The following is a 14793-nucleotide window of genomic DNA, read 5'->3' as shown; positions in this document are numbered from 1 at the left end:
ATTAGGGGGATAATGTATTAAAAAGTGAAAATTTCGATGGCTTCATTTGCATATGTGAAGATGTACACGCTTCTGGTCATTCAAAATGGAAGCAATTTAGCCAGTTCACAGTAACTTCCAGCACTGAAACACTCTGACAGAAGTGAAAGGACAAAAATACACTCCAAAAGATATAAGGGCATAAAAATGGTGGCTTTTTGCAGTGTATAAAGAGAGGCTCCTGTCTCTTCGACTGCTTATGTTTGCTTCCTGCATCTTTAATAATGAATTGCAATTTTAAAACAGTGTGTAAGAACCACATTGCACAGCAGAAAAGGAAGTAAGTGCTTGCAAGTAAATCTGTGAGGAGACAGTTTAGTGTGAAAAGATTTTGTGTGTGGTGCTTTAGTCAGTGCTTCACAGATAGAGTTCTTTTCCTATTCTCCTGCTTTTTACTGGATTTTTTTCAATGCAGTATACTTAAACCAGTTTATTTTGAAAAATACTTCTCTTGAACATTCTCTGGAAATGCAGCTGGACCCACAATCAGTGACACCTTTGCACTGTGTGCAGCTGCTCCTGCAGGATCCTCCTCTGGAAAGACAAAGAGAAAACTCAGAAAATCTGATTGATGAGTCAATCAGGTGATTTATTTTTATAATGGAAAACCTCAAAGCAATGAGATACATCAGACCAGAAATAGCAGTGCTTGTGCCTAATTCTTGATTTGTGTTCCATGCTCTTGCAGGGCGGTCTTGATTTGATCCAGTTACATGAATTTTACATCAAATTCTCCACAATCTTCTCTGGTTCTTGGAAATTTTGTTTCCAGATTCCTGCATCTGCGCCAGGGCTCCTGCTGTTACCTGCTGCTGTCTCCCAGATCTGAGCTTGCTCAGCAGTCTGTGGATAGGCAGAGAAACAGCACTTCCATCAGAAAAGTCTACTGACCCCATTGTTTCTTAAAAAGTTGTATCTTTAATGTCTTACAAATATAGATAATGTTGTCACAGGGAGTTTGAAGAACCACAAGAAAATCTCCTCATCATGAGAGACTTTATAAAGGAAACACAATTTGACTTCCAAGGAGAAATCAATTTTCCTGCTTTTCATCTCCTTCAAGTGGAATATTTGAAAAAAATCACTAGGTCACTGAAGCTTCTGTGATGACAAATCTAAACCCAGACTCTGTGATTACATCTTGTAAATCAAGGTGTTCGTTCCTTCAGAGCAGGGTTGGGAAGCTCTCCTTGCTGGGGATGTGGAGAGCACACAAACACCTGCACTGGTCTGTGTGTTGGTGGGGTCCCAGGGATGTCAGCCATGAACTGTCAGCCTTGCTGGGAGGAAGGGCCACGTCTGCCCTGCAAGCTGCAGGTCTCAGATGCTGCTCTAGAAAATTCAGTAGCATAGTTGTATGATATTATTGGAACACTATTAAGTAGTTTTTCATTTTATTAAAACAGCTAATAAGACAAAAGATATCACATAGAAGCACATTTCATTTTTTTTCTGCTTTAGTGTAGAAATTTGCCATGTAATTAGAACTAAAAATAAGTAAAGGAGAAGATATTTTGTAGTGAAAGCTTTTTATCTTGTTCAAATCCACAATGTAGCACACCCAAACTAACAGTTACAGTATCACATTAACCACTAGTGAAGTAGGATACAAAGGGTAAAACAGCATGGTATCTATCTGTGAACATGAAAACAAATAATTTATCTGTGAAATTATGATTGTTTTCCTTCAGCTGCCCATTACTGTTTAGTGCCATTCTCAAAAAACAAAGTTTAGTGATCAGTAAATATGCTATGGATATATAGTTCAGTCCTCAATAAATGACTGCTAGCAGAATGAATTATAATTCATTCAAGTCCACTACATTTTTATTCACTACTTTTTTAGTCAGTGAAAAGCCTTAGATTCTTCTTATATAGTACCTGAATAAATTATTATTGTAATACATTTATAGAAGTGGTGAAAAACACAGTACAGCTGCAGTGAATTGCTACATTAAAGCAGCAACTTCTTACATCATGCAAACGCACCAGAATATTTACCATCTTTAGATTAAAAGGAGTGGGGTATTTTGGTTTTCTGGCCACATTAAAAATGCTGGAAAAGTACTGTCTTTTTTTAAGTGGGGCATATCATTCTCTGATCAGAAGTTCAATGCTTGCCAGTGAACCTCTGGAGGAGAAGAAGGGAAAGAAAATCACAGAACATTCTGAGCTGGAAGGGACCCACAAGGATCATCAAGTCCAGCTCTCGAGTGAATGGCCCATGAGGGGAACAAACCTTATCCTTGGTGTTATTAGCACCATGATCTGTCTACATCAATATAAATAACCACTCTCAAATTTAGTTTGGTTTGGATTTGGGTTTTACCTATTTCAAGACTTTCCCTGTTTGTAGTATGACTATGTTAAGAATAAAAGTACAAGCTTTGGCATGAGGTTTTGCCCAGCTACCATATTGATGATGCTAGAAAATACCTCTGAAAATTGGAAAGGTTGTTGAAATTGTCTGTGAATGTTTTCAGTAGTAGAGGAACAGTGTTAGATAGAGCAGCACTAACTAGGAGTGGAATTTTTCATTCCAGCTGGTTTTACTCATCAGCCTTTGTTAAATGAAACATTGTGAGCCAGGTTCACAAGGGGAGTTGCCTTTTGTACATTCAGCTGCACAACAGTCTGTGAAGAAAATTTTAGAATGAAAGCCTTGAAAATGTTCTTGACCTGTTGTAGGAAAAGATTACCAGGAGGCAGTTCTTGCATCTGTTTTCACAGTGTAAGCTTCCTGATAAATATTGACCTTGAGATCTTTTGTACTGCCTGTTCTGAAAGTCTTTGATAAGGATAAAGAACTCAATGGTTTTCAATTTTCAAAAAAGATAATAACCACCTAATGAATTTTAAAAAGCAAATAATTAACTTAGCCAGACCTTATATAGGCTGAATTTTTAGACCTAACTACTAGTGGCAGGAGTCTTGAGAATGTCTGAAGTAAAGTTTTTGTCACAAAATCACTACAAATTTGAATGAAGGAAAGACTTCCACAAGATTGATTTGCTTATGGAGAAAATTGTCTGAGGAGCTGACCTCATTTTTCCCTGAATGAGGGATGTGGTTATTTAAAGATATCTGTCAGGAGGAAGGTATTGAAATGGCTGTTAACCATTCAATGGCAGACTTGGAAAGAGATGGCTTTGTGCCTATCCCAAGGACCTGGGATTTTTAGAACTTTAGGCATCCCCTCTGTGGTCGTGAGCTCTGTGTGATGGAACCTTAAGCCCATGTAGATGACAAAGAGGAGACATTAAAGTGTTCAGGGCCAGCTTGGATGGGGCTTTGAGCAACCTGGTCTAGTGGAAGGTGTCCCTGCCCATGTCACCAGGGTGGAATGAGATAATCTCCAAGGTCCCTTCCAAACCTAACCATTCTGTGATATGTCACTGCTGGTTGTCTGGGGACAGATTGATGGGCTTTTTATTTATGGGTTTATGGTGTGCTCTGTAGCAGCTCTGCCTCAGCAGAGTTTGACAGCGGAGTGTCAGACATTTCACTGGCACTCTGTAGTTCTGCTAATCTCAGCAGGATTCGTGGGGGTATTAGTGCAGTAAGTGGTTTATTAGAAGAGATAATTAGCACAAAGCAGATGAGGATTTAATAAATAAGGAGACTTGGTCTGCATCACTGAAACCTAGTTACGTGACATGGAAAGTCCCCTTGTTGAGCCTTCTTACCTCTCAGCTCCCCAGTGCTTAATGCATCCATCAGCACACATTCAGGATGGGCAAATCCTGCTGAGGAGTGCCCGTTTCTGATGAGACCTACCTGCATGATGTGGTGATATGAACAAAGGCACTTCAAAAAGCAACACACACAGAGGTAGAAGCTTCCACATCCCCTGCAGTGGGAGCTGGAACAGATGCAGGCAGCGGGGCAGTGAGCTGGGAGCAGGGAGGCACTGGGGAAAAGCAAAGCTCAGCTGGTCTGTCTAAAGGCTCCAGCTGCAGCTCTTGGAACTGGCTGCAGGCAGAGAAAGCTTTTTGTTCTATAATCCACCAGGAAATTGAGCTTTTCCCAGGTGGGAATTCAGACTTGCAGGTGAAAGGAGAAAATGAAACCTATGCCTAGCATGAAAAATGTCAGAATCCTTGGCTACATTTAAAGGAATAACATTGTTTGCTCACTACAGATTGGCTTACCTACAGATTGGCAGACAAAAGCTACTTCAAATGAATAAATTTTCATCAAAGCAAGTAATATTTTTAGACCTTTTCCATGTTATTAAATATGCCAGAAAATGTTAGTCCAGTGCTGCTCACATGGGAGTGAGTGAGTGAGTGGTTCTCATTGCAGTGGGAAATCTATTGTTGTCCTGCTGCCTCCCAATACCCAGAGCCTTTCCTTGAACTGCATGTGATTTCCCTCCCAACTTTTTCAGTCTGCTCAAACTCCTGGAAATTATGTCAGTGTTTATTCAGAAAGAGAGCTTTCATTCAAGCACTGTAGGATTACCTTCATATGTGTAGCATTAAAATTACCTAGGAAACTTCTGTGCAGAGTAAGTTAGCATTAAGTCATGACACGTCTCTTTGCTTACTAGAGGTAGATTTTACCAGGCACTGAGGTAAAATACATTTTCAAAGCTTGTTATTCTAGCTATACATTATAAATTTGCATTGCATTCATTTCCCACAATAGGAAATCACTGTAAAACTCTAGGAAAGATGTCAAGGAAACTCTGCTTTCAGAATCACATTTTTGAAAGTAAATACAATTTGTTGCAGAAAATGTTTCTGCAGCAGAAACATTGCAGAAAATGTTTCAGAAACAGCACTGCTTCTCCCATTACTAAATACCCAAAATTACCTGATTGGGAATTTTTACTGTACCATTAAGAAATCCTCACATATTAATATTGCTGTTTATTAAACACAGACTGCCAGGTAAGGATTTGAAATCAGGTACACTTCCAGGACAAAGGGAACAATCCTGCAGCACGATCTCCCTCCCTGTACTTCCAGGACTGTTGGCACCTGTAGTTTACCTTGTGGCTGTGGAGCAAGCCTATGATACCATTGGTGGCCTCAGTGTGCAGAGCAGCCTTCACAGAATCAAGGGTGGGTCAGGCTGGAAGGGACCACAGTGGGCATCTGGCTCATTTCCCTGCTCCAGCAGGATCATCCCAGAGCACATGGCACAGGATTGCATCCAGATGGTTCATAGCTCCAGTGAGGGAGACTCCACCGCCTCTCTGGGCAACCTGATCTGGAGTGTGATCACCTGCACAGTGAAAAGTTTCTTTCTTGTGTTCAGGTGGAACTTCCTGTGCATCAGTTTCTGTTCGTTGCCTCTTGTCCTGTTGGTTGGCACTGAGGAGAGTCTGGATCCATCCTCTGACACTTTCCCTTCAAATACTGATAGACCCCAATGAGGCCCCTTCCCGGTCACCTCCTCTCAAGGCTGAGCAGGCCCAGCTCCCTCAGCCTTTCCTCATAAAACAGATGCTCCAGTCCCTCAGTCATCTTTGCCACCATCAGCTGGACCCACTCCCAGAGCTCGGTGTGTTTCTGTACTGAGGAGCCCAGAACTGAACATGGCACCCCAGATGTGGCTTCACCAGGGCTGAGCAGAGGGGCAGGGTCACCCCCCTCAACCTGCTGGTAAGCTCTTCTTATGCACCCCGGGACACCCATGGCATTCTTGGCCACAAAGGCACACTTGTGCTCTGTTACCCAGTACAAAATCCAGTGCATTTGGATGGGTTAGTCAATTCCTCCAAGCATTTGTTGTCTTTCATAGCAGTGTTCTTGACATGTATTGGCTATTAAAAAAATCTTTTCTGAAATAAAAAATGTGGGAGATTTCCTGTTGTTTGTACTGTAAGATGTTCCATGCATAGTGTGAAGGAATTAAGATAAGCTGATGGCTCTCAGTGATATGTGGCCAAGTTTGCTGGCTCCACACAAGATGGGGCCTCTCAGAAGTATCCAGACACCCACATAATTGCCCAAACTTCATTTTCTAGTTGTTGTATATTTTCACTGGACAGGACATGAGGCATATGATGTGGGTCTTGCCCCGCTGTTGTCGTGCTGCTGACGTGGCCTCTCAGTCCAGGTTTGCTCAGGTTCAGTGTGGTCAGAATCAATAAAGCAAAAGATTGTCCCATAAGATTATTCTGTTCAGTGGTGCACTTCTAGTTTGTTCTGTGCTGAGGTCTTGAGAAATCACTTAGGAAGCAGACAATGACTAATTTGGACACTTTCAGCTGGGAAGTTGTTTAGAAAGCTGTTCAGTTGGGTTTTATTCTTTCCAGTGAAAACCAGTAACTCATGGTATGAGTCTATCTAAATACGATTTCTGAGGTCTTGGGCCTTAAGTGTTGATATTTTTTATTCAGTCATCTTTCCTGATGTGGAAATTATACCTGCATTCAGTATTTGTGTGTGTCTGTGTGTCAAGTGTGAAGAGTAGGCACTCTTTTGTGTCAACATGATGCCATGCATGTCCCACTGGTACCTTTTCACTTTTGGTAGAATCACATCAGTTTATTAACTCAAAGTAACTAGTGGCATATTCACTGTTAACCCAGGAAAGTAGGTAAGACATAATCCCTGCACTGTAGGAGGGCTGTATACTTCTGAAGGGCTTGACCCATTATTTTCTGATGTAGCTTTTGTATCATACTAAAAATCGCCGGTCTGGAACAGAGCAGTTTGACAGAATGACTCAGTTGAGTCACAAAATGACAGATGCTAGAAATAAAAAATAAACAAACTGTGCCAGGTCATTGCTGTCAAAGCAGGATCCTTCACCTGTAGTTCCTGCTGTTTATGCAGTCAGTGGTAGTTTGGGGACCATCTTTTTGTTGATATGACATGAAAATTTCATATGGTTTTACTTATTTTCTAAGGTTACACATTGCATCTTAGGATATAACTACAGCAGCAGCCATGTGCTTCACTTGATGTTTCCAAGCTGCTGATCCCAGCCAGTCCTGTGAACCTGAGCTCTGTCCCTCTGCTTCAGATCCACCTGCAGCATCACTTCCCTTCCCAGCTGCTGGGCTTCCCTTGGCTCTGTGCTTGCAACCAAGCCCTCCCCTCCTCCATTTATATGGAGCCAGGCACCCCAAAGAAAATCCTCAGACCATGTAGTTTAATTCTCCCCAGACTTGGTGGTGCCGCAGCAGAGTTGGGAGTTACGAGCTGTGGTCTCCAGGCAGTTCATTCAGCCTGAACTGCACCCTCTGTTTACTCTGTAAAGGGAAGGGCCATTGCATCTCAGCTTTAATCCTGGCTGCAGCTGCCTGTGAGTCAAAGCTTTGCTCAAAGGCAGCTGTGTCTTCCAGAAAAGCAGGTAAAACACATTGCAGTGTTCTGTCTGATCTGCCTGTAAACAGAGCTGATGACATGTCACTGGAAATGATTGTTCAATTATCCAACACAGTGCAGAAAAGTCGATTGCATATGCTGAGAGGATTTAGGTGGGAGTATAGCTAGAAGATGCTGAGGGACATGGTTAAGTTTTCTGTTTTAGATCAGAGACCATATGTCTCAAACAGACCCCTGAGCTTCTACCAGGGCACTGACTGGCACTGCCAGTAATTTTGGCTGTAGATAGGACAGGAGGAGTCATATATTCAGTTTGACTTACTTGATACTCATAATTAAACATTAATTTGCTCAGAAACTTCAATCTGCTACATCTATATTCATAAATTAAGTAGCATCTGAGAACATTCCCTGGCACTGGGACTCCATCCTCTGTCCTGCTGAATTGTAATGCTGAGGATAATGTATGTTCTCTGCCAGTTGGCTTCAGTGCTAGGGATGACCCAGGGCATATTTGATTTCCTAGCAGCAATGCAGCCCACCAGCCCCACTTCCTGCCTCCCTGTAAGAAATTCTCTTTTATTTGTTCAGTAGCTACTTTGACCCAATATAGAGATACTGAACTGAGTGGAAAAGGGGGGCTTGACCATTATCTACCTGGAACTCAGGGCAGGGATTTGAATCAAGAATTCCCCTGTTTTCTGACAGAGAGTACCAGTAATCAAACCCCAAGTGTTTACTGAGGCAGTCTGGTCTCATACTACAGCAGCTCAACTTTTTTACAGTGAACTTGGATTGTATGAGTCAGAGGTACAGGCAAGATAATGACCCTGCAGTCTGGTGAGATGAGGAGGGGAGAGAGGCTCTCCCCTTGGGAGAGGAACTCCTGGGCAGCTGTCTCTGCCTTGATACAGGTTCAATAATACACAGAAGATGAGATCAGACAGAGCATGTAAATCAGTGTTGAGGTGGTGAGCAATGAGGCTTTGGATTCACATTGTGGCAGGAGAATGAGGGAATTGCAGCTTGGGAGCTTGTGTTCTGCTTGACAGCTTTTATACCACAGCCTCTGAAAAGGAGATTTGCAGCATTACTGAGCTAATGCAACTTTCTTTACAGCTTTTCAGAAAAAGAATGTTTGAAAAAAAGTGTAAGGGTTGGCCTACATGTAAGCCTACGAGTCCAAGATAGAAATTATTGTGTTGGGGGATGCTTATGTTTATGAAAAAGAGGAGGGAAAAAAAAAGAAATGTGATTTGATCCAAATTGGATGAGGTTTGACTGCTGTATTGCAAAATACTTGTTTCACTGTGCTTAGGTAAATAATGTAGCAGCAGCCCACACCTCTCCCTTAGCAAGCTGTCTCACAGGCAGCAGTTAATGAACTAGTAATGAAAAAAATCTAATGGGTTCTGCCTTATTATGCCCAAAATAGGCTCACATGTTGACTTTCAGCAGAATCATCAAGAATTTACTTTGGAGCCAAAATGCAAAAAGTTTCTAATAGTTCTCAGCTGGTTTGTGTGATTTCTGTAATAATTCAACATTCATAAAAATGTATGATGAGATTTTTCTCAAATGACAAATTATAACTGTGAAATTTTCCAGTCCATTACGAAAATAATAAATTTTTCTTCCCTTCAGAGAAGCTAACTATTGACCCGCATTCACAACAGGTAGAAGGGAAGCCTTTTTTTCCTGATTTTAGAAAAAATCAGGAATTTGGTGTTTAAAAAATGAGGGTTCACCAGTGCTGCCCTGGAACAGCAGTGCTGTGGCTGAGCAATGCAGGGGGAAGCAGCCTGCCTTGCCTCTGTGGAGTTTTCTGTCTCTCCTGGATGAAGTCTTTGGGAGTCTGCTTCCAACATAAGGCACTTAGCATCTGCAAAGGGAGAGCAGAACATCCATCAAACATGGAAAGATCAAAAACTGTGACTCCCTGTGGAGGGACTGTTGGGAGGGAAACAGCTGAATAATGTTGAACATATTCAGATCTCTGACTTCACCTAATGCACACTGTGCAGGCTGTGTTTGTAGTCAAATGCTGATTCATTGTTATGGATGTGGAAAACCTTTTGTGCTTCTGCCTTTAAGACACTGCTCCATTAGTTGTTTGAGAGGCAACACTGCTTCTGCCTCCTCTCAGACAAATACAGCATAAATGTGAATCTGAGGTGTGATTTTTTATTGCTGAAAAGACAGGCCTGGCTGTCGAATGTCTTGGGAGGTGGTTTGATGCTTGGTACACTGAAATAACTTAAGAGCTGACAAGGACATGTAAAAAATCAACTTTAAGAAAAAAATAATCACAATATGGAAACCTCAATGATAATTTGTCTCTTCATGGATATCAAGACTGGACAAGCTCATGCCCAGGAGTCAGGAACCACTGTGGTTTTGAGGACAAAATCACTGAAACAGTTGAACTCTTCACTTTGAAAGACTCCTCACCCCTGTATCTAAAACAGCCTTTAAATTTCAGCTCATCTGCTTCTAATGGCCATGGTTCATAAAAACTTCCATGATAGCCTTTCCTCAGTGCTCATCCTTGTCAGCTTAGCAGGGCCAAGGCAGGAACTCTGCAATGCTCCCAGAAGATGCTTCTGGCAGATCCCGTGGTGCAGGCAGCACAGAGAGATATTTTGTGCTACATGAAGAATCAAACTGCTCCTTCTTCCCAAGGGGATTTCCTCAAATTTTTGTTGTTTTCATGCTCCTAGGAGGAACTTTTTCTGCATTAGCAGGTGGTAATGAATAGAAAAAGCAGGTGCTATTTCCTTGAACAGTTCTTGTGGGAGTAAATTTATCCTGATAATAAGTGCAATTATTTTTAAAGTGTTATGTCTTCAATAGCTGTGATGTGGTATAAGTGTTTGATGTGTGGTGTGGCTTTTCTTATGTTGGTTCTGTCCTAGCTCAAAAAACATGTTGCCTCTAAACAAATCAAACCCCATTTAATTAGCAAAGTGCCTTCCATAGTTATTTCTATGATGAGTAGGTTATTGTCTCAGCAGCATCAAACTCAGTGGGAAAAGAATCTAAGAAGTGTTAATTTGTTCTCTGGAAATTGCAGGATGGGGGATGAGCAGGCAGCATCAAAACAGAATAAAATCTCACATACATGGTTGCTGGTTTATGGAAATGACCTTTCATCTTTCAAAGACAGAAGTCTTCCACTGGGAGAGGGCATGCACAAAACAGCTTGACAAAACAGCCTGTAAATGTGTGTCTCTAACATAGGCATAGCTAATATTTTCTATTATTGCTATGTAACACTCTCTGAGCAGCAATCAGTTCCATTTAAATGTGATTAATATGAAACTAATAATGTTCCAAATTTCATTCTTGTCAGAGAAAAGACTGTTGATTTGTTTTTTAAATAATCTGGTACTGAAATAAAATGAAAGTCTAATTCCTGTGACACTACTACTGCTCTTCTCAATTCTGCCCTGTCTGAATTTTCCAGGGTGTTGAAGGTGTTCCTGTCCCGCACGGCTCAGCGCATTCCCTACATGACAGGTGGGAGAGTGATGAGGATGCTGTCTGTTATTCTCCTGGTAGTCTTTTGGTTTCTCATTGGCTGGACTTCTGCAATAACCCAAAATTTGGAGAGAAACATTCCACTCATTGGTCAAGGGCAAACATCTGACCATCTGATCTTCAATATGTGCCTCATAGACCGCTGGGATTACATGATGGCTGTTGGTATGTTAATTTTCTAGCTTATCTTTAATTTCTATAATAAAGCTTGCCTTTTAATTTTTCTTCTTTTAGAATATCTTAAAGCTTTGTCAGACTGCCTAATATGTGAGAACTACAGCAGTAAAATATCAGCATATAGGTTTTTTAAATGGGCTGAGAAGTAAAACAAAATATGCTGACACTTTATGACTTTCAAAGGTTTGTAACTTGGATTGTAGTAACAAAGTGATGGGTGCTCAAGACATTTCATCTTTGAAGGCAGAAGGAAGAAGTAATTCTTCTGCTATTGAAGCTCTTCAATGGTTCTTCTTCTACTGAAGTGAGGAATTGTAACTAGTTTAATGAAGGCTTTTTGATTTTGCACCACAGAACTGGTCAGAGTTCTTGTGTGAGGAGGGAAAGAGCTTCCACCACCACTCATTCATAACTTTCCAGAAATTGGTATCAAAGTACAGGGAATAGGAAATGAACATCAAACGTGCCAACTTAATGCATTTGTTAGGTGTGCATGGAAAAGGCAGAAGCTAAAAATGACACCCTGCAGAAGTCAAATAAACCAGAAAAAGGATTAGTTTTTGTTTCCTGAACTCGGTAAGAACCAGTGGATTCCCTGTGCCAGGGTTCAGCTGAGCAGTGTGATGTGCTTTCTCCCATACAGTGCTTCCACCTCCAGCCAGTGTTGCTTGTACAGCCCAGGCTAGCCACCCACTGTCTCAAATACTTCAGTGTTTGAAATCTGAAATAAATTCCTACTTTTCTGCCCTTTCCCTGCTTCTCCCATGGACATCCCACTGACAGAGCTCTGCTACTGAGGGTTAGGGAGAGGTAATGGTGGCTGCTCCACATGAGAGCACAGATGAGATGGGTAGAGGTGGTTTCTCTCAGTCTGGCTTACAGAAACTCAGTGTATGACAAAACAGTGCTGCCAGCTTCACAGAGGAGCTTCCATGGCTCCAAGGTGTCCCTGTGCTCTGCTTTCCTCTCCTTTCTGTAAGATCTCAGAGGCAGTCAGGCACGGGGGTACCCCATCTGTCAATATGCTCACTGGCAAACCATGCAGAGAAGAGTAGAAAGGAGCATGTTTTGAGATGCCTCTCAATTTGGGTGCTTTTGGAGGGTGTACTTTGCAGTAAAGGAACAGTAGTATTGGCAGAGATGTTGTAAAATTAACAAAAAAGAATTAAATGTGCAACACTTGATGATGTCATCTGCACTATTTTGGATCAAAATTTTGATGTATTTGACAGTGTAGTTTTATTAATATTTTGGTAGCGGTGGTTTTTGAATAATGACAACAAATGTTTTTAGTCTCTGGGTTTTATAATTCTGGTGATGTAGTGATTAACAATTCAGATCTTAATACCCAATTCTGATCAATTGTCTATTTTGGCAAAAAATTAATTAAGTTGCTGTCTGCCAAGTATTGGAAAAAAGTAAGGGTTGTTTTTTAAGGTATGTTTACATTTAGAGGAATTTTAGATGTTTTTCAAAATACACCCAGGGGTACTAGAAGCAAAGTGAGCTCTCAAGCCTGGAAAATAGGGCACAATTTTGTTCAGTCATTTTGTCTTCTTTCCCACACTACTTCATAAAAAGAGTTATGCAACTCTTCAGTAAACTATGCAGTCATATTAGTGGCACCAAGAGATGTGCACCTACAAGACTGTAGTAAGATGTGTGGGATATATATATCTATATATTTATTTATATGCATGTATGTGTGTGTGCATATGACTTCAAGATTTTTATTGCTAATAGCAGCCTCAAAAGCTTACAGTCAGAAGGAACTAGTCCCAAACTTAGATACTTCGTCTCAGAAATGGGTCAGAGGTAATATCCTTAAGACAGAATTCCTTTTATTCCTATGTTAGCAGCCTTGCAAAATATAATATGTAATAAATTAATTGATAGATCCTGCTATTTGATTTCAAATGCTAAAATAAAAATGGTGGATGGTAATTGATTAAATATTTGTTATTTAATTTAATTTTTTCAGGCACAGTATTTTATATAAATCTAGTGAGTGTTTTGCAATATATTCTGTCACTTGTAGCCCTTGCTGGAACACTTCCCTATTTCACTCGGCTGTCAACACTTCACTGAAATGCAGACAGGAAATTTTCAAGGTCACAGATTAGTGAAGTGAGAATTAACAAGGCTCTGCTAGAAAGTCATAATGAGATGAATCCTTTATGCTACCAGAGATTATTGGAATTGGGATTTATGAAGCATTTTCCATACTAATCATGCTACTTAGACTCTATCTTCGGAGACTTTTATTACAGTGAATGTTTTATATTTACATTTCCATTAAGTCTAAGAGGATGGTCTCTGTGAGAGATGTAGGGACTTAGACACAATGGTTATCACTGATTCTAGCATTGCCTCTGTACTCTGTGATATGCTGATGAGAGAAATTAGCATTCAGTTAATCTTACTTTATCTACATAATGTAATGTAAGTTAATGTGTACTTCCCTTTGAGTTTGTAAGTTAGTGTGTATTTGCCTTAGGGTTGGATACTTGTGAGTAGCTTATTTGTTACTTGCCTTATTGTTTTATTTCCTGTGTGTTAGTTTCTGCATCCCTTTCAAGGTCAGGGCATCAGTCTCATTGAAAATCCATGGCATGGTTGACAGTCTGAGATTGCAGAGAAAGACCTGAGGCCTTGAAAATACTCACCCACAAAGCCTTTTTCTTATGGCCTGAATATATTCTATACCTCTACCTGTCACTGTCAGATTTTGACTTAGAAAACAACTCCAAGTGATAAACTTCTGCTACCTACGGGCTTGCAGTGTCACAAATCAAACTACTGTTCTTTATCCTGAGGGGAAAACATCCTATAAGTGTAACAGATATTGTTCCAGGATTTAAGAGAGCTTCCCAGAAACTGAAAAGAGAGACAATATAATAAGTTGAATGAACAAAGCCCCAGGGAGGAGACAAAGACAGGCAGAGAGATAAACATGCATGCACAAGCACAAACAAAAGGCAGAGGTGAAATCTTGAGAGGTGAATGTTCCTGACTTCAGCAGGGCCAGTTTCACCCCAAATGGATAGGCAAGTTTTTAAAAATGCCCCATACATTCTGTGTGTTTATTTAGACAGAAGTGAATGACAGGTATTAACTAAGCACAGGGAGATGCTTTTCCCCTGCACTGTTTGATTTCTGGCTGGCAGGAGCAGTGCTGCTCCTCTGTGCTGAGCTAGTGCTGTGGCCCTCACATCTGTAGCTCATACTTTGGGTCTTGGGCATCGGGAAGGTTTCAAATATGAAACTTCCTCATAATTACTGCATGCTTTCAGTAATTCAGCCAGGAAAAGGAACAAAATGAGTAATTTTGGACTGTTCCCAGATGAACAGTCCACTACCACTGTTCATTTGTTGATACTTGACATACATAATCTTTGTGTCTAACGAGGGCATGAGGTGCCAGGACAGGCTCTGACAAACTGGGCATCAAGACTGCCTGTACAGTTTTGAGCTAAGGCATTGTAATACATCCTTATGAGGCCCTTTTATTAAATTTTCTACAGGCACTCTGCTGCATTCAGTGAATGAGTGATTATTATTTCTTTTTGTTATCCCCATTTGATGTGGCCCCATGCCATATTAGGGGTGTGTTGCTCAGAGCATGCAATGAATAAAGAACTGTTCATTTCCAAATGGGCATTTTTAAACATGCTCCCCTTAGCATCAATGTACAAAGATTAAAGCCAAAATTATCCATTTTCAGTGTCTGTCTTGAGACATGAAGGGACTG

General features: G+C 40.8%; 1 protein-coding gene across 1 annotated transcript in view; it reads left to right on the top strand.

Annotated features, from left to right (window-relative positions):
• GPR158 (G protein-coupled receptor 158) overlaps positions 1 to 14793 on the top strand; it is a 199993-nt gene that overhangs the window by 165208 nt on the left and 19992 nt on the right. Inside the window, exon 7 of the mRNA XM_064704089.1 lies at positions 10792 to 11030. Within this exon, the coding sequence (XP_064560159.1) occupies positions 10792 to 11030 (239 nt within the window). The remainder of the gene's footprint in view (positions 1 to 10791; positions 11031 to 14793) is intronic.

This window comes from Zonotrichia leucophrys, chromosome 2, assembly GCF_028769735.1.
Source record: "Zonotrichia leucophrys gambelii isolate GWCS_2022_RI chromosome 2, RI_Zleu_2.0, whole genome shotgun sequence".
Classification (NCBI taxonomy): Eukaryota; Metazoa; Chordata; class Aves; order Passeriformes; family Passerellidae; genus Zonotrichia; species Zonotrichia leucophrys.
Note: the sequence above shows the minus strand (reverse complement) of the source record. Positions and strands in the feature narration are given on the sequence as shown.